Source organism: Sceloporus occidentalis, unplaced genomic scaffold (assembly GCF_023333645.1).
Source record: "Sceloporus occidentalis isolate IW3139 unplaced genomic scaffold, rSceOcc1.0.p SCAF_47, whole genome shotgun sequence".
NCBI classification, from domain to species: domain Eukaryota; kingdom Metazoa; phylum Chordata; class Lepidosauria; order Squamata; family Phrynosomatidae; genus Sceloporus; species Sceloporus occidentalis.
In genome coordinates this window covers 3,268,088-3,288,289 of record NW_028317027.1, presented here as the reverse complement: position 1 = coordinate 3,288,289, position 20,202 = coordinate 3,268,088, and the positions used below count along the sequence as shown (strand labels likewise).

At 38.8% G+C, this 20,202-nt stretch overlaps 1 protein-coding gene across 1 annotated transcript in view; it reads left to right on the top strand.

Moving 5' to 3' along the window:
- LOC149289234 (small ribosomal subunit protein uS9m-like) overlaps window positions 1-16,959 on the top strand; it is a 31,718-nt gene extending 14,759 nt beyond the window's left edge. Inside the window, exons 6-11 of the mRNA XM_089490954.1 lie at window positions 11,455-11,540; window positions 11,727-11,802; window positions 13,521-13,689; window positions 14,344-14,452; window positions 16,349-16,518; window positions 16,868-16,959. Of these exons, the coding sequence (XP_089347080.1) occupies window positions 11,455-11,540; window positions 11,727-11,802; window positions 13,521-13,689; window positions 14,344-14,452; window positions 16,349-16,518; window positions 16,868-16,959 (702 nt within the window). The remainder of the gene's footprint in view (window positions 1-11,454; window positions 11,541-11,726; window positions 11,803-13,520; window positions 13,690-14,343; window positions 14,453-16,348; window positions 16,519-16,867) is intronic.
- Window positions 16,960-20,202: the final 3,243 nt, after the last annotated feature.

Genomic DNA, 20,202 nt, shown 5'->3' with positions numbered 1-20,202 from the left:
ATTCAAGCACCTCTACCAATGACGTAGGCTTGAATAACTTTATTAAACAGCACATAAGTTAACAAAATGGACAAGGCTTCGGAGTTTGTAGTTTGTAGAGGTCTGGCCCTCTAAAACCATTCCAATTTCTCATGTGGCCCCATGGGAAAATTAATTGCCCACCCCTGACATAGACCATGGACTATATTTGCTTAACTGCATCTCCTTGACAAGATGCCTCGTTACATTTTGATTGGGCCTCGATCTCCTTAAAGAACTGGCATAGGGCAGTGAGTAGATCTGGTTAATGATATGAAAATGGTCCCAATTAATTGACCAAGTATTTAATTTTCGAACTAGTCAGCACCAATATCACTTAAACACATTTCTTGCATATACTTGTAAAAGTTTCAAGTCATTTATTCTGCTCAACAGAAAATTTCATTGGAGAAAAATAAAGTATAATTTAAAAATATAACACCTGTTTCTTGTCCAAACCCTGCATAGAAATCTGTTAATAGAATATTTTGCCCCTGTCACATTTTTGCCAGGCCACGATGCAAGGACGGGGGACTGAGTAGTGCAAAGGCTTGATGCCATAGCAGCATTTAGTAATTTGTTGGTGCGGTCCACTTTTATATTATTAATAATATGAAAATCACACTCTCTCTCTAAGCTTGTTTGGTTAACTCTTTTAATAATCCTAAAATATGCAGGGTATTTAAGACGGCTTGGAACTGTGAGTTGTTGTGTATCTAAGAGACTGTAGGGAAAATGAAACTTATATTGATTTGGCTTAAGCAGCGTGTGCGCAATGAGCCAAATGGTTAACCTACGCCATCTGTGTTTCCAGAAATTCCTAAATGCCTGTCTGTGTCACATTTGGGCAATGTCGCTCTTTGGCAAGCACACTTGCCACGGTTTATCCCATGCTGCCCACTATGTATAAAATGAACACGCCCTCTGGATCATGTACTGATTTCAGAATTGAGTCTTGAGCACTGTTCTCATCTGCAGCCAATGTTTGTGCCCATATGGTGTGATCCAGCAGGATTTAGTATTCGTAGTCATCTAAAAGCAGAGTCTTGCACAGTCAAGGTGCAAGGATCCATTCTTCAGAGATATTTACTTTACACCTGTAATGCGAGTTTGTTTTTGATCGCGTAAACTCCTCTGGGGCACTTGTCGTTTTAATTTTCATTCTTTATCAATAAAGCTTTTTAATCCATAGATATTTATTTGGGTGTGTATATGTCTGTGTATATAAATATTTATATATGTGTGTGTATAATATAATTTTCTAATAAAATAATTAAAACTCAATTTTTATCACTAATTTGTGAAGTTTATTAACATTAACCACACAGAAGACATGAATACCTGCAGCTTTTGGCAGGTCCAACCTTATCTGATCAATTTGCTGTCCTGCGGATATCTCCCTTCTTCTCACTCCCTAACAAAGCCTTGCAAAGGCTGCCTAAGCCAACGAGTGCATTAACAAGAGCACTTATACACCAAGTTAACCCCTTAATGACAGCCCGTACATGTACGGTCTCAAAATGCATTGTTTTCAATTAGTTTAAGGACCGTCCATTGTCCTTAACCCCTTAACGACCTTTGCCGGTAACGATCGCTTAATGGCGTTACTGTAATGCCTCGACATCGAGGCATTCAGTAACGCCGAGATCGGCATCGGGGGCCATGTCTGGCCCCTCCCTGGGGCGTCAACATCCGCCATACATTGTATGGCGGCGGACGCCCGTTTTTAAAAGCGTTTAGGAGGCGATCAACGATCACCTCCTAAACTTCAATGGTGTCGCTGGAATGCCTCGATCAGGAGAGCGGTCACAGCTGCCACTGCCGGTGATCTTCACCATCCGTAAGATGGCGGCCGCCCTGTAAAAAAAAATAAAGTTGAAAAACTTCGCTAGATGGTCTCCAGACCCTCTAGAGAACTCTGGCTCCACTTGCAGGTTGAATACAGGTACTGCATTCAACCATGCAAGTCAATGGAGCCCAGCTTTCTAATCACAATGTGATTAGTAAAATATAAAAAAAAAAAAAAAAATATGGAAAAAAAAATGTGCTAACATTCAAAAATAATTATGCAGTGATGTCACCAGAGGAACCATCCAGTACCAGCAAAATGTGTAAAAAATAAATAAGTTTAAAAAAAATGAAATTGTTTATTATTTTGAGCAAGTGCTAAAATTTAAAAAAAAAAATCTCAACATACAAAGAGTTAAATTAGACACCCCTTGGTTATTTGAAGTGCTTTTATTTTAACATTGGGGGGGTTGTTTGATAGTGACGCATACCAGGAGCTATGAATTCAAGTACAATTTGTGTGGAAAAAAAAATACAAAATTAAATTTTGGGAAAGGCAGGTGGTAGAATCTCATGCATTTGAAATACTTTGTGGTGTCTAGTTTTCAAAAATATATGGTTTTGATGGGGTAAATTGAAGTAGTCTGCTTCAAAGATGTTCCAAAGAGGAGATAGAGGCAGAATGACCAAATGACTACCTGAATAACGCATGTCCCAAAAGTAGCCTTTTACCAGCCAAACAATCTGACAAACCTATGCATGTGGGGTATCACCATACTCAGGAGATGTTGCTGAACACATATTGGAGTGTTATTTGACAGTGACATATACCAGGACCTTTATATTTATAACTAAATTACAACTCGTGTGAAAAAAAAAATTAAAAAAATTACTATTACAAAGTTTGACAAAGTGTGGTTGTATAATTAGTGCATGAAAATGGTTAAAATACCAGCATTTGAAATACCCTGGGGTGTCTGTTTTTCAAATATATATGGTTTGATGGGAATTAATTGAGTTAACCGGCTTCAAAGATGTTCCAAAGAGGAGATGGAGGCAGAATTGCCAGATTTGGGAAAAAAAGGTTTGGAAATAATAAAACGCTACTTGTGCTTATTGCCCAATAACTTACAAAAAACAGCAAAAAAACATTGGGTATTTCTAAACTCAGGACAAATAGTAGAATCTATTTAGCTAGTTTTTTTACTTCCTTTTGTAGGTGAGTAAAAGATTTTTCAAAGAAAAGTCATAAAAGGTGTTTTTTTTTTTTTTTTCAAATTTTCACCATGTTTTTTTTTTTTTATAGTAAATAAGGTGATATGATCAAAACATATGGTATCTGAAGAAAGCCCATCTTGCCCTGAAAAAAACAATATATAACATGTGTGGGTACACTAAATGGGTGAGGAGAAAATTACAGCTGAACACAAGCACCGCAAAAGTGTTAAAACAGCCTTGGTCCCACAGGGTACAAAAAGAAAAAATGAGCCCGGTCCTTAAGGGGTTAAGGTATCTCTCCTCGTAGTATGCATGTAAGGTGGCTTTTTAATACAGAAGTATTGCTTATTTTAATCTATAAACAGTTATATACACTAAATAAACTCCAATAATGATTAGATTTTCCATTACATGTTACAAGTGGCTGTAGGGGGGCCTAGGGTTAGTGGTGCCTGGATTTAGTATTTCTTTGGCTCATTCCCCTTACTGTAAACACACAGACTTACTTGCTCTAATACCACATGCTAACACACACACACACACACAGTCTCTAATACCACATATTTACACATAAATACACACATTCTCTCTCCTGGGCACTAACCCAAGGCTCTCCCCTGACACTAACACATGTTACCACCAGAGACTTACACATACATACATGCATACATATACACACACATACACACACACGCACACCCCCTCTCCTCACCTTTTTCTAGATTGCCATCACCTTCTCTCACCTCTCCCTCTCTCCTACCCTCTTCTTGTCTTCCCCTCTCCCTTCTACAGTGCAATTTACACAACTCTCTTCTTTCACGAGCCAAGCGATTACCTTCAGTGCAAACCGCTGCCACTAACATGGCTTGGGTGACCTTGCTGGGTGTCTCTTGTATCTAGCATGCCCCTGAATGGCTGGGCTGTTAGCTAGTTAAAACTCTGTAAAAGCGTCCAATAATCTATTGTAGGGGCAAACCTAATTACATGACCGCTTACTCTGTTTAAGAAAAAAAAAGGAGACTACTCAATCTAATAGTGAACCTGAAGAAAGGTTAATGCAGCAGTGGATTGTATGACAACATGAAGAATTCTGTTTGCCGCCTCTGAAGAAATATCGTTGGTATTTGGATAGCTGTGTATTTGTCTATTACTTGTTTTATTCTTAGCAAGTTGAGCTTTGTGTGTTGGAATCACATGCAGATTTGTGCGATGTAGCCTGCAAGTGTTAATATTGCTCGAGAGGCGGTTAAAATTAAGTGGTCATTCCAGGGAACAGAGGTTATTGGGGGCAGAATAAATGACTGCATGCGCGTGGCAAGGAAGGCAGTCAGGAGCAGAAGATGCTATTGCCTAAAAGCTGTTAGTTCTTTTAAAATATATATATTTTTTTTTTAAATGAATCCAAAGCATTAGTGTCAGATTTGTTTTGTGTTTGTAAAGCTAACGGTCCCTTCCAAGTTAATGAGGTTTGCAGTGTGCCATTCTCTTAATGTTTTACATTGTGATTATTTTGTATACCCGTCATCCCGTTTGCCTTTGCACAGCCAGAAGCTCTTTTAACCAGCTGACAGAGACGGCATTAGAGCAAGGTCTCCAGCCTTTATTGGCACGCAAAGCATAGCTGTGTACCGAAAGTGACAGAATTCTGCATTGTCCAAAAACCTATGTTTGGAAAAAAGGTAAAAACAGGCTATCTCCTAAAGCTGCAAAAGCTACATTTTCTATGTTGAGTGGCAGGGCTAATCCAATCTGGTCTCCTGGTGATTTGTCTGGATGGTGAGACTAATGTTTATGCGTGTTTTCTGGGTCAGTGACAGAACGCTGCAAATAGCCACCTGACTAAATGGTCCTCGCTAAATTCTGGAGTGCAAAACCAAGAGAGTATATGGAAAGTAGAGGGCAGCTGCTATGGCATAGTGTCATTTATTTTAGATATGGCTTTACAAATGTACGCTAAGCAGGGGCAGTCTAATGGTCTAATCATCAAGATTATTATTATTATTATTATTATTTTGAGATAAATATAGTTGTCATAAGAAACTAGAATCCCTATATGCTAATCTGTTTAACCCCTTCAATCCCAGGGATTTTTGGTACCTCAAAGTCCAGAGCAATTTTGCCATTTTTGGGGTATGTCAGTTTAGCGATGATTCTCTTTTCCTGTGAATAGTGTACCCATATAAACTATATATTGTTTTTTCAAGGAGAGATAGAGCTTTCGTTTGATACCATAATTAGATGATTAGCTGAAAATTTAGAATGAGAAATTTAGTAAAAACTAGCAAAGATTAGAAAAATAAACTCATTTTTTTTTTTACATTTTCCCTCTGAATCCTCACAAAATTAGGTAAAGTGATGGAAAATCCCCTCCAAGTTTATCAATTCAGGTGTCCTGATTTCAGAAATACCTAATTTATATAGATTTTCCAGACTTTCCCAGCACCAGGGAGCATACTATAAAGTGTACAATTTTGTATAATTTTTATGCCTATGGCTTAACGGGTTTGGGGGTTGTGAACGGGGGCAGAAGGGTTATACTGGCTAGATGTTATGCTAGGGCAATGGGAAGTAAGGTTTTTTTAATTATTTTTTTTATTTTTTTTTATATATTTTTTTAATTGTAATTTTTTACATTTTTTTTTTATTTTTATATTATTTTTACACAGAAATGGTTAGAGGTCCTCCTAGGGACCTCCTGAACATGCCAGTGATGTCACAATGACATCACAGCTCACATTATAATTTTTTTTTGTATTATATATATTATTATTTTAATGATTTATTTAATATTTTTTAAATGAATTAACTTTTTTTTTTTTCTGCTTTTCTCTTTCAGGACGGGAGGGGGAGTAAGAGAGATGGTTTCTCACTCCCCTCCCTGCGATCCCCCTGCACCGATCACACTGATCTCTATGCAGGTCCTCACAGACCTTTCAACCGTAACAGCTTACTGGCTTTCATGCCGGAAGCTGTTACGGGAGATCGGGCAGCAGAAAGCCGGCGATGTCGGCTTCTGCTGCCAGGGGGGAGTCCAGGCTGTCAAACGACAGCCTGGTCTCCCGTGCAGCGGCAGGGATGTGTCCCTGACGCTGCACGAAGGGCTGGACGTACCGGGATGTCCATAGGGGTTTCTTTGTGGGCGTTTTTTGGACGTCCCGGTACGTCTATAGGGGATTGAAGGGGTTAAGTATAACATTTGCAGAGTTCTAACACGAAGGGCTGGCACTTACTTTCTGCCGCCCAACATGCGGGACTATCCGCTAGCCGTGCCGTTGACAGAATAGCCTGGAAGATCACAGAAAGAGGAAAGGTTAGGGAACCCCGAGTGCTTCAAAGGGTGCCACTTAAGGAACTCTAGAGGCTGTGCTGCTATTTTAAATTAAAGTTAAGGTGGATGCTGCCAAAAATCAATAAATCGGCGCAAATTGATTCTGTATTACTAAAGTTATTGCTTACAAAAAATGACTTTTATATGTGAGGTATTGTTTTCTGTAAATTTCCCCTCCTCCTTCACACTGATTACACACATCCTTTTAAATGTGAGTGTGTGTAATATGTTTTATGCTTAGTTCTGTTCTCATTGACCTTGAGCAAATGAGTTTCCATGCCCTGGCAGAAATAAAACCGCTGATAAACGCACAGTGTGCCTTTGCTGAGTAATGGAGCCGCAGCGCACTTTCCACGGAGGTTTTCTCTCCTGCTCAGCCTCCGGCAGCTGCAGGACCCCTGCTGTTCATTTAAATAGGTATGTCAAATTTGCCTGGAGATGCCGCCGGTTTGATCTGTGGCAATATTTGTGAAGGTTCCATATGGACTCGGGGGGCCCCCCCCGCCGTGCTAAGAAATAATGTACAACACTTCATGGTGCAGACGCAAATTTCCTCAAAAAAAAAAAAAGAAAAGGATGCAGTGCTGCGTTTTAGCTGTCTGAGCGGATGATAGAGAGGACGCGCTAGGCCTGTCAACTCGTTACACGGATGGGTTGCACGCAGCGAGGCTGTGGAAAATCTGTGCCTTTTAACTTTTCTACTTAATCACGATTGTAGCATTGCCTTTAGACTGTATGCTACATTAATTCTCTTCCTGCCTTCTGCCTTTCAACCCGAGTTTCACGGCAAAAGAAAAAAAAAAATATGAAGAAGTCTAGCACGCAGGACTTGTCGGGGCCTTATCAAACAGCTGTCATCCTACAGGCCATTTGCATTTGTTTTGGCTGAAACAGAGCAACCCAAGGGCAAGATGTTTGTTGCATTCCATCATAATAAAGAAATTACACATTTCAACGTCCTCAAAGCGTTTATTTGTGGTGTTGTTGTTTCAAAACTATTTAACCCCCAGTCCCTTTAGATGCTGTATGTCACGCATTTCTAAGTAAATGAAGATTCAAATCGCCTATAGTGAACAGTACCTACATACAGTACAATGCTACTTTTTCGTGTGCAGTAGGAAGTGCATCCACCATGGTCGTTTTTTATTAAAGAATATTTGGTTTTGGTCCATGTTGATGTCTCCAGTCATCATATACAGCTCAGTGAAAAAGTTCTGATTTATTGCATTTTTTTGCATGTTTATGTGCAGCTAGGTCTCTACAATATTCAAAATAACACCAATAACATGAACACCTTGGGACTTACTGGAACAAGAGTTGATGGCTTTGGGCCAAAGTTGGTCAAACGTTCAGTTTGACATATCTGTCCATAGAACATTGTTTCAAGACTCTTGAGCGTAATCCAGGTTTTTTTGCTTTGCTACTTTTCAAGATTGACCTGCCTCAAAAACTGTTTTCAGGAGTGTTCAGGAATGTCTTCTTAACTTTAATCTCGTAGTAAGGGCCAATGTTGGTTAGAGTTATGTTGGGTTTACTCACGTCGGGCCTGATTGTAGGTCTATGAACACCTGACCGTAATAAGCCCTTTCATTGTGTTAAATTAACTAGGGGGAGAGAGGCAATAACATTCTTACGTTATCACATTTTCTTTTTTTCAAAAAAATATACGTGGTTTATTTGCATTCCAGAATTTTTGGATGGCTGGTAGAATAAAAACTATTAACAGTTGATTTAACTAGACATTTTTCCATTTTTCGTTTTGTTTTATTTTCGTGAAGTCATGTTTTGATTTTTCCATGTTCGGCTCTGGATGGACTTAGATGGAAGGTGTAAACTTTCCTTGGAGAATTAATGACTTATTCCTGTGTTTGGTGCAAGTTCTCGTCTACCCCTCATCATCATATGCTGTTTATTGTTCATGAATATAGTGCTTCTTGGATGCTGGAACACTTCATAGATTGCTTCATATAGACTGTGGTCTAATAACGTAACCTACAGTGCTTCCAATGCCAGCTCTTGCTAGTACAATCCCTTGAATTCCAGCCACGAAATGTGAAAGAATGGAGCAAAGGAACCCCCATTGCAAATTGTATCTCGCTCTTCTGCTTCAAGTAAGAAAATCTACTTGGCATATAGTGCTGGGTGCAATATGTCACATACAGAAAATAATGGTAGGGGTTGCCCTTTAAATATGAATACCTGGCTGATCCCAACTAAAAGGAGCAATAATCTATGGCTTGATCATGTACTGAATTATTCATAATTTACACCTACTATCTGTTCGCACACACAATAAAAAAAAAAAAAAAAAAGCACCTGAATGAGGTTAACAAAATGGAAAAGCATACCAATCAAAATCAATGGGACATCAAGTGCGCAATGCATGTTTCATTGGAACCTTTGGAAATCTTACTCAATCATGCGCTGGAGCTGAGTATCCATGCATGTCTACATAAGCTATAAAGGTTGTATGACTATCACATTAACCATGGGCAACGACTGAAAAAATGTCCAGACGTTAACAAAAACTGCCTGTGTGTACACACACAATCTTACCCGCACATGTGTGTTTTTGTTGGTCCTGTTATGCAATATTTAGATTTGAAATGGATCATCAGACTTGGCAGCTCTGTTCGGTTGTTGTAAACAAGTAAAAAGGTATTTTTAACTGCTGAGTAATAGATTGACAGCAGAAGGATCTGTGCTACACAGATCTCGTGTACTTAAATCCATTTCTCTATATATAGATTTGAGAACTGCAGCATATTCCACAGTGCTGTTCAATATATGTCAGTTATTTACCGATGTTTTAGGGGAACAATATGATTTCTGTATTCCTTGTGTATCGAGTTGATGCCTGGGTGTCAACAGGGCCGGCTGCAGAGTAAAAGGGCACTGATCTACGTTCCCCATTTCATGTCAGAAATAAGCAACGCTGTAGTAATGTGTGGCAGCTGTGACCATAAGTGTTCCTCCTTCAATATGTCGCCATAGATCACCTGCGTGCAATACATCCTAATGTCCGGAGAGTCCTGAAATGGTTAGCATCCCTGTGGCTTGCATGTGTAGCAGTCACCCAGCCCATACAAAGGGGTAGTCATTGTTTCGTCGTCCTTCTGTTGGTTGGGTTGTGAGGGTTTAATTTGAATGTGTCTAATAGGAATTTTTTATTCAGGCGAGCGAGAAAGAACATATTTGGCATGTCCAAAGCTGCCCATGCTTGGCTGAGAGTTTTATATGGTCAATATATATGTATAAATTTATGTTCTATTTCTGTGTCTATGTTGCTGTGGAGGATATCATGGCGCACACATGCAATTTCCATCTCGGTTCCGTGAGGTCGAGGGGCTTGTTACAAGGGTTCGCAAAGAGTCTATCGAGGGACCATACTAACATTAGAGATGGCCCTAGGTGTGTACGTGTATGTTTGTCATGAATTATGTATAATAAACTCAGCACTGCAATTAACACAGCTGGAAATCAAATTATTCCGCAATCTTTTGTTTCATGGTGAGAAGTAATTATTTTATATAGAGAGAGAAAAAATGGGAAATCACTAGTATATTGCCAGAGGGCTCTACAACATGTCGCAAAAGAATGTTCCGGACTCTACTCTGGAAAATGCTTTTTGATGAGATGGGACACTATAGATGATAATAGCTATAACTAACTAGTATTGTTATATACCAGTTACCTTCAGACACAGAGGTCTGTAAAGCGCTGAATAGTGTCTGCGCTGGGATGCAAAATGTAAGTCATGAAGGGCCCACGCTGCCCATCCCACATGAGAAACCCGCAAGTTTTGGCCACATCGTTCTGAAATGAACACTTCCATCTAAACTGAACTCTGTCGTTTGTGACACATACCTATTTTAGGTTTGTGCCTTTAAATCCTTTAACCCAACGTTTTTAGCAACTTGTAACATTTTATATAAAACTAAAATTTTATAAGGTCTAATTAAGTTTCAGTTCACTAAAAACACAACAGTGGAGACTAGAGTCGAGATGGGCATATCGGCGCCTTTGACATGAACGTTCTTCTTTTAGCTTTGTTGTACTTTGTCATCTTTGGATCAGAGATGTGTGGTAGTTATGGTGGGTACGTCGTGATAGCCAATGATGTCTTTGATGCAATGACTTTCACTGCTGGCGTCATGTTTGCTCATGATCCGGTAATTGGAAAGAAAATCTTAAAAATGTGCAGTAAACTACCTCTTTGGTTCACTACAGTCATATTCTTGTGACTATTTTGTTCACGTATATTTCTTTACGGACCGCACAGATGATTTGGTGGTGTTTCGGGTTTGGTGGTGTGTATTCCAAGTTTTCTGTTAGATTTATAAGTAACGGCTATATGCTTAATGCATCCATATATCGGTGTGGGCATTGATTAGGTAAGAATTTCATAAATTGTTGCTAAGCAGACCTTCTGCAAGACAGTTTCCATGCATCTGGCACTGGAACACCTTGATGGACAGACTTTTACCATAGTTATCACAATTTTGGTTGACCGCCTATTCTTTTGTCTTTTATGAACGGCATCCACCAGGATTTCTTTAACTTTAAATGGATCACTGCTTGGGTGTGACCACATGAGGGCACTACTGTCATTCTGCGGTGCAGGAGTCAAACTGTGCGTCGGGCTTTCCCTGCCAATAGAACAGAAGAAGTATACACTTAGTACATCAATTTCTGCCTCTAGATCACAGATTATTATTACATGCAATGTATTCCGCACCCCTGCAGAATTTAAAGGGTTATAAGAGATTTCAGGCAGCCCTTTAAAAGAGAGAAAAAGGAAGCTTTATTGCTTGTTTGGCCACCCCATGGTAGTAATTTTCACCTGAATTACGGCAGTTTATTTTGGTGAGTGTATGAGACCTTAATAAATTTGCTCTGTCTAATATGTGGGTGTCCTTTTCAAAGCATCAAATTGCCGAAAATGCCAGAAATTAAATTTTAAATTATTTGGGGCTTTTGTCAGGAATTTAATTCCATGCTGCAGTGCCTCTTAATAAATGAGATGTTCAGATATTTAGCATGGTCACTGCTCTGGCAGAATCAGTGGTCTACTTTTTACAAGCTTATTCTGTCTTTAACAGGAAACGTATGGAAAGCTCCTTTCAATTCAGCTACATGAATATCAACTAAGAAATAAAGGTTTATTTTCCCAAGATACGAAACAGATGTAAGTTTTGGGAGTGTTAAAATGCGCATGTTGTTTGTTCAGACAAAACCAGTGTTTTTTGTTGGACCTAAAATTTGTTCTGATTTAAAATGCATCATTACAAAAATGCATGTATTTCTAAGTGATGCATCTCAAATTGCCTTGATATTTTGGGAATACTTAAATCTGCGTGTTGATTTTGAACAGAGACCTGATTGGCAGTAGATGGATTATTAAAGAAGAATTGGAGGAAATGCTCATGGAAAAGGTGTCTGACCAAGACGTAAGTAATTATTTTCTTCAACGCTGCAGATTTCCATTTTGGGATATTGAGACATTTCAGAATAGATAAGGGAGAGCATCATCTGAATCTAATGGTTTCTGGGCCATTAGAGTTTTAAGAAGAATGTCACTTCGCTAAAAAGATTTGCTTGTTTTCTTTTATTGAAGACTTAATTCTGTTCTAGCTCCAGTCTTGGTCTAAAACATAAACAATATATATATTACATACCTTACCTTCACTGCACAACTATTCACAGTAATAAACTCTGCAGTAGTCGGGGTAAAATGCACAAACATAATATTAACACAGGCTGGAAGTCTCTTAATTTATGATTCTTCTCAGCCATTACTTGTGCCAATCAAGACATTCATACTTTTGTTGCTCTTGGTTTATAGTACATGTTCTGTGTTGCCAAATAAAATGTGATCGGAAAGGAGCAGAAATATTAAGACGTGTTCTAAAACTAGAGGGTTAAACAATTAGATGTAATCTAAGGAAGTCTTACTTCACGGAAGAGGTGGTTAATAAGTGGAACAGCCTTCCGGCTGAGATGGTAGATCACAGAAGAATTTCACCCCTTCAGTCCCTGGATTTTCATGACCTAAGTACAGTTTTTTTTGTTTGTTTTTTTTAACCAATTAGTAAAGTTTTTATTTATTTTTCAGTGGGAGAAACTTTTTTGCAGGGATCCATAGTCTGGCTTTGCTGATCGCAATACTGGTTTTAATGATGTAGTGGTATATATGACAATACCAAATAAGCTTTGAAAAGTTTTTACCGCAAGAAAAATTGGCAAACTACATTAATATTCATTTTATTTATAAAGCACCTGCAAACTCCCTACTGCTATTATGAGGAGAGAGTAGAAATTAGCAATAAAGTGGAAATTAACAATATAGAATATTATGCTTATTGTGTATTAAAGGATATGAAGGGCTGCCTCCTCTAAGCTTACACAATCTATCAGATCTGGTTGAATGGTTCCATGGCCCTCTAGATTATTTATGTTCTCCTGTAAGGATTTATACTGATGATAACCGTCACACCGTGATGCGGGCTTCACCTGCCTTGAACAAGCCAATGGAACTAACCTGGCATTAGAGATCACTTCCTCTGAAAATCCATACAAAAGTAGTAAAAAAAAAAAAAACCACACATTTTTATAATCTTAACATTTTCTTGCTTTAATATCCCTGCAGGAATTCTTAGAGTTCCAGTGGGAGTGCACCTTTAACTTCCATACCTTTTTCCTTTATATTCCTTAAGGATTAATGCACAGCTGACTCTGTACAGGTTAGGAAAGTGCCTTGGGTGTCATGAATAAAAGGTAGAAAGTTTGAAAGTAGAACGTTCGTTTGGTATGGTGACGACTTTCAAGGTTTTTACATGCATCCTGACTGCACCTAGAACTACGTGTGGGGGTACAGGCTGTCGCAGGTTTACAAAATATATATATATATATATTTTTAGGTCCCAGCGCCAAGCATCCATTAACCCCCCCCCTGCACGTTATGCTTTAGAACCAGATGAGACATCGGTGGCAAAACTATATAACACCTACATGGCTTTCAGTGAGCTCATGTGTACTTCTTTCTGTAACTGGTAGTGCCATGGCTGTAGACTGCAAGTCACATCAAGCTCAGCCAGCTAAAACCACGACAGGAGTTATAGCATGTTGGTCCCTGGTAACTTCTCCTTGTGACTCTGTTTGTCTCCAGTACCTGCGCTTCATACAGATGATGGAACGTATGCTGAGTGAGCCGTACTGCAGCACTGAGGAGCAATACGTGATGTCATTCCGCAAGAAGCATGAAGTTCAGTCTAAGAAGCAGGTGGTCACTCCCCTGCAGTATGATGAGAGCGGGGTGGCCTTCAGCACAGGGGAAGGTAATCATGGCAGCGCTTTCTGTGCTAACCCGCTCGGATAAGAGACCATCAGCGGGGACGCATAACGCCTGATCTACTCTCACTAATGTATGTATCAGAAATTATAGGCTTTCAACAAGGAATGTTTACAGCCCAGCAAATAGAAACAGCAGGTCTCATCAAGCCATTACAAAATACTTACAGGAATCAAGTCACCGTGTCAGGTTTTTTTTTTCTTCTCCTTTTTCTTTTCTGTTTTGGTTTACTGTGGAAATACAACATAAAGCTAATTTATTACACAACCTACATATACGGAAGTCTTAACTTTTCTCGTGCAGTTCAGTGGTGGCCAGTGAATTTATTGATGAGCATTCATATCTTGAGTCACCAAATGGCTACACTTTATTTAACTATAGTGGTGAATGTTCTAGACTGTCTGCCCTTGGTATGTAATTCTCGACAGTAAATTTGTAGAACTAGAGGGATAAAAATATTAATATACTGGAGTTGTAGGGTTTGGCATCTTTTCTACAGCAAGTGTTGACCCTTTGTAATGCATAGTGACATAAGGGGGTTGGAAAGGTTCTGTCCGCATTGCAATGTGTAGGCTTCACTGTGTCGCGTTATCTAATGACGGCATGTTCTGGTTTACTAATTGTATACGTCCCCCTTCAGGTAAGAGGAAAACATCCCGTGCCGCAGTTGTACTTCGTGACAATGGAAAAGGAAAAATAACTGTTAATGGAACCAATTACTCAGAATATTTTACAGTGCTCCAAGACAGGTACAAAGATCACAATCACGGCGCTTCATGTGTATGGTTATATCAGATCTCCTAAAGGCTGCCAAGTGCATAACGGGCATACAAAATCTGCTGGTTTTCTTTGGAGCAAGAAAAAAAATTGTGTTTTAATTCCCTCCATGACAAATTAGCAGCATGTATAGTAAATTATACATTAAAAATAGATGTAGTTTGGCAAAAAGATAGATCTGAACAACAATTAGAAAGATAACAGGTGATGGTGACTAAACTGTGAGGTTGAAGATGAGCTAAAATCTCCCTGACTTTACAGTGCATTATAAGTGGTCAAGGACTCCATGCATTGTGTAGGCATTATGCACATTTATCTACTATTGTCTCATCTTCTAACTATTATAGCTAATGAATACAACAATGAATACTCAAAATGCATTGGAGTGCCTGCAAAATGGACGTGCATTAAAAAAAACATTAAACTAACATTTTGGAGCAAGGCTTTCCAGTTTACAGTAAATCCATCTATTTTGGATTGTGATCTGGTCCCTTCAGCTTTTAATGACACTTGTACAACCTATTGCTGCAGGATTCATCAGAAATACATTTTTGTCTTTGCAGCACCCCCTACTGGGCAAGAGAGTAATGTCACCCTTTTTTTTCTTTTCTTCAGGTTAGCCATGATTTTTATTATGATTTTTTTTATTGCATAGGTAACACTTTGTAATGCTGAAATTCACACCTCTTTACTGCTACTGTAAAATTGTGGTCGGTCTTCAAAAAAAAAAATCGCTGCAGGCCGTGCTGAGTATGGTGGCAGCATGTCTACATTAACTAGTATAAATATTATTGTTTTAAATAGCGCCATCATATTCCGGGTAGACATGACATAACAAGTAGTATATAATATAACAATTTGACTTACAGAGAGAGGTGAGAAGGGCCCTGATTAAATGAGCTTACAATCTGGAGTGTGCCGTGTCTGTCTCCGAAATCTTTATTTAATGAACCTAACCCATAATATTAAAATGACTATTATTTGTCATATCCTTATTGATCTATATGTTATATATATATTGTTATTGGGAGACTGACCCGCGAAACAATCCACTAAAAAAAAGTCACTACAATTAATTTAAAGGTAGAAAACGCAAGATATAAATTCAAGGATCCCTGTGAATATATTTCATGTCTAGCTATGGATATGGTTAACAAGCTTTCCTGCTATATCTAGTGAGTGTCTGTAAAATGCGCATGTTTTCCAGTAGGAGGCAAGCTAAGTGCCAAATGTGGGAGCACATCGGCTGTGTGCAAGTGATTCATTTTTGTCTATTTAAATCTTTTTATGGCACATTAGGTGGGAGGATAAGTGCAGTATGTGTTAAGTTAATGCCCACTGTGTCTGCTTAATAATCACATGTGAAGCCTGCAGTTACATATAGAAAAGTGAGCAGCATGCATTCCTGTGACTGCAAATGGTAATTTACAAGCTCCCTATTGTTGTGAATTTATTAAAGGTAACTTGATATTACACATATCTACAAAGCATGTATTTTTTTTATTTTTTTTTTGAAATCTCAGAGAAAAGTGGCGTTCCCAATGTGTGGGTAACCATATTTCAATAAAAAGTTAAGTCGGTTCCCGAAGATATTAGTCGAAAATTTAAATGTGATCAATAAAAAAAACAAATGGGGATCTTGTTCTTTGCTGCTGCCTGTCGTGGAAACATGATGGTTGGTGTTTGGCCATATTACGAGTTTCGATACCAAAGATACATTTTCTGTGGGGTTTTTTGTATTTTAAAAAAAAAAAACACAAAACAATTTCAGCACCAGAGGTGTGCCAGTACAGTTAAGAATTGATATAGTCAGGAGGTCATTTATTACACACACTTTTTTTTTAATTATTTTCTTGAATTTTTTTCAGAGAACAGTTAATGTTCCCTTTCCAGTTCCTTGACCGGCTAGGAATGCATGATTTGGAGTGTACGGTGACCGGTGGCGGGAGGTCATCACAGGCTGGAGCCTTACGATTGGCCGTTTCTAGGGCCCTGCTCAGCTTTGTGTCTGAGAATGAAATGGAGGCGATGAGGCAAGGTAAGTCTCACTTTCAGGGCTAATCAGCTGTTTTTACCAAGTATAGGATGACTTCTGTGACTCCTTATTCCTCCTTAGTGTGACTTATAGTGTGAAGATTAACATCATATTAAATAAATGGGAATTAAAACAGATTTTGTTTTACTGTTTCTCATTTTTTGTTTCTATTTTCTAAGATGCAATTGTCATCTACTGTAAGGGGATTAAACAAGGGACCCATGGATGATTATTATTTTTTTTAATGTTTTTCTTTTAATAAGAATTGGTGGTTTACATGATGGGATATAACAAGTGGGGACTCTAAACTGAAACTAGGCTTGGTCTGATTTGGGATTCTTGCTGTTTTCAGCTGGGCTGCTCACCGTGGATCCTCGTTTTAAAGAGCGAAAGAAACCTGGCCAAGAAGGAGCCCGCAGGAAGTTTACATGGAAAAAACGTTAAGGGTACTGCCGATCCATTGCAACAGAAGCCACGTGTGTGGCTTGTACCATAGTGTGCATATGCTATAGATTTTTTTATATAATAAAATGTATTAAATCAGTGTCTTGTGAATGTTATTTCATTTGGTTTATTATATGTAGGTTAAAAGTTTTTCTAAAATCTAATTATCATGCTGATTCTATTCACAGCAAAAGTGCTTAAAAAAATGGATGTAAAGTCTGTCTCATTTGCATTGCCCTGCCCCCTTTTCAAAGGCAATGTTTGGCTGTGATATATATATATATATATAATATGTGTGTGTATATGTACTGTAAATATTTTAGGCAGATGTGAAAAATTCTGTAAAGCAAGAATTCTTTATTTTTATAATAAAAAAATGCAAAATGAGTGACCCGAACAAAAATTAAAATCAAATCCGTATTTCTTGTGACCACCCGTTGCCTTCAAAACAGCATCAATTCTTTAAGGTACACTTGCACTAAGTAAGGGATTTTGTAGGCATATAGTTAGGTGAATGATTAAACAGTTATTCCAAACAAGTGCTAATGATCATTAATTTAATATGTAGGGTGTTGGAGGAATAAAACTGGATGATGAACAGCCAAATTAATTTACAAGGTGGGGTTGCTGAAGACAGTTTAATATCAAAAGTTACACTAGGGGAAGACTGAGCACAGCTACAAGGAGGTCTTCTCTAGAAGAAGCACAATGATGTTGAGAACTGTAGATGAAGTGATCAGTGAATGAAACTTAGTGCAGTAGATGAGACATATGCTTACTTCCCTTTGTAATCAGAAGATGTCCAACACTGCCATCAGCTCAGTGTTGGCAGAAAACAGTGGGACTATGGTACACTAATCTACTGCCTGGAAAAGTCTGGTCAGAAGTGGTCTTCATGGAAGACTTGAGGCCAAAAAGTCATACCTCCAATGTGAAAAGGCCACAAAAGGCCAAGCGACTTAACTATTCACAAAAACACTATCTTGGTTTAGGGCTGCAACAACTAATGGATAATGAAAATAGTTGTCAACGATTTTCATTATCGATTAGCTGAATCTATTTTATCGAATATCTCTGAAAAATACCCTTTAAATAACTGAAAGATACTCTTTTCTTACACTAAGATCCAGATCCCCTGCAGTGCTGCAGGGGACCTGGATCCTCTTCTTTGGCAGCCAGTGGACGTCTGCAGGATGTGCGCAGACAACCTCTGCTGCTGCTGCCGGCACTTCCGCCGGGGCTTCTAAGATGGAGCACCAGTGTGACATGACCGTCCGGTGCTCAGTTATAAAAGCCCCGGCGGAAGTCCCGGCCAGCAGCAGCAAGGGTTGTCCGCGCACATACGTCCTCCTCTGGTAGCTGATGGGAATCAGTGCGATGTGTGCCGGAGTACAGGCAGATAATTATTCATCATGCAATAACATCAGGGAGGCATCCAAATGTATTCTACGCTGGGACAAAAAACCCAAACATACAGCCAAATAACTATCTTCAGCATAAAGACAGAGGAGTCCTGAAAGTGATGGTATGGTCCCCACAGAGCCCTGATCTAAACCTCTAGTCTGGGATTATAGAGAAGCAATTGTTTATATGGCTAAATCTTTGCACTATGACTTGCTCTCAAATAAGCGATCACCCAAAATAGTCTGAGAATTTTCATTTATAGGACACGTTACTGAATAAATGGTAGTGGAAAAGGATTTGACATTTCATAAGAAAATAATGATTTTTAAATTGTTTTGCTTTTTATATTAGTGTTCTATATGTGATGTTTTATTTATTGTAAGCAAACTCCCAAAATGTCACGTTATGATCTGTGTACACTTTGTGAGGATTTCCATGTTTAATAAAAAAAAAAAAATACTGCTAAAAGTGGAAGTTGATGAGGTGAGAATTGTTAGAATAGTGCCTCAACTAACTGCATTGTATATTAACATAATGTAGGTAGAATTATTTGTAGAATCATATAGTGTAGATGGAAATGAATGAGGAGGAAAAGTTAGTTCTGCACTACTTGTAGTTGCCACTAGATGGGGACCTAAGCCTATTCGTTGAAAAAGTACAAGGATTGAGACTTAAATCTGTTGTCACTAAATCTGGAGTTTACAGGTGAGCTGGAACATTTCAACCCGTGACTTCATTATGTAAATTAAAGGTCCAGTGCAAGTGAATTGCACAGAAGATGTAGAGGTCCTTTCTCAATGTGAACTTAGCATCTAAAGCAGAAGCTGGAAACTGGCCCTCGAGGGTTAGCAGACAGTCCAGGTTTTGGGTATCCTGACTTGATCACAGCTAGCACAATTAAAACCCTTAAAATTGATTCTGCTCATGCACTGATTTCCTGTTTGCTTCCCCGCAAAGCCCTGAGACAATCTTGAGGCACTACTGTTAATTAATGTGACAATTTGAAATTTAATCCTGGTGAATTTGGCAGCTTGTGTAGAGAGTGACAGAGGTGGTTTTATTTCTAAGATTAAAAAGTCTCAATTTATACAATTGTAATGAGAACATCAAGTTATGAGGTCTTGCAACACTGCGCAAAAAATACAGAGAAGCCACTCGAAACCCGAGTAGTCCCTTCACATTTTCATTTGGTCTCCCTTGCACAAGCTGTTCAGCCAGCCATATCTCCCGCTCATTAAAGTGCATGCACGCTTTACCCAATGCCTGCCAGCTCCAACACTGCCAGAGGATCTAATGAAACCCCTTACTCACACGCACAAGAAGATGATGGAGAGCTCAGGGTAGGCTACGATGGGATGATCCCAGTTAAGTGTAATACAGAAAGCTGCATCTCAGTAAATGGACCTCATTTTTGTTAACATTCCAATGGAAAAAAAAAAATAACTTGGTGATTTTGTGTGAAAAGGAATGTCCCTCACTGCTGGAGCAGTAAGAGAAGATGACTCCCCTCAGCTGATTGGCAACATCACTACATGCCTAGAACTAATCTTCTCTGAGGAAGTAGGCAGAGGAAATGCTGTATAAATCTGAAGATCCAAGCCATTTTATCAAATTATGCTGGAAAAAGGAGGAGGGTTTGCTGGTTTTGGGGGTGACTTTAATGTGACATTGGATCCTAGGTTGGACTCAAAGCAGAGATGGTCAACACGCTTCTTTCAGGAAATTGTGTCCAAAGAGATCGTCACCTTTGGTTTGGGAGACACATACCTGTGTGATGAGATTTTTGTTATGATTATTATTGTTTTATATAGTGCCATCCTGTTCGGCAACGCTGTACAG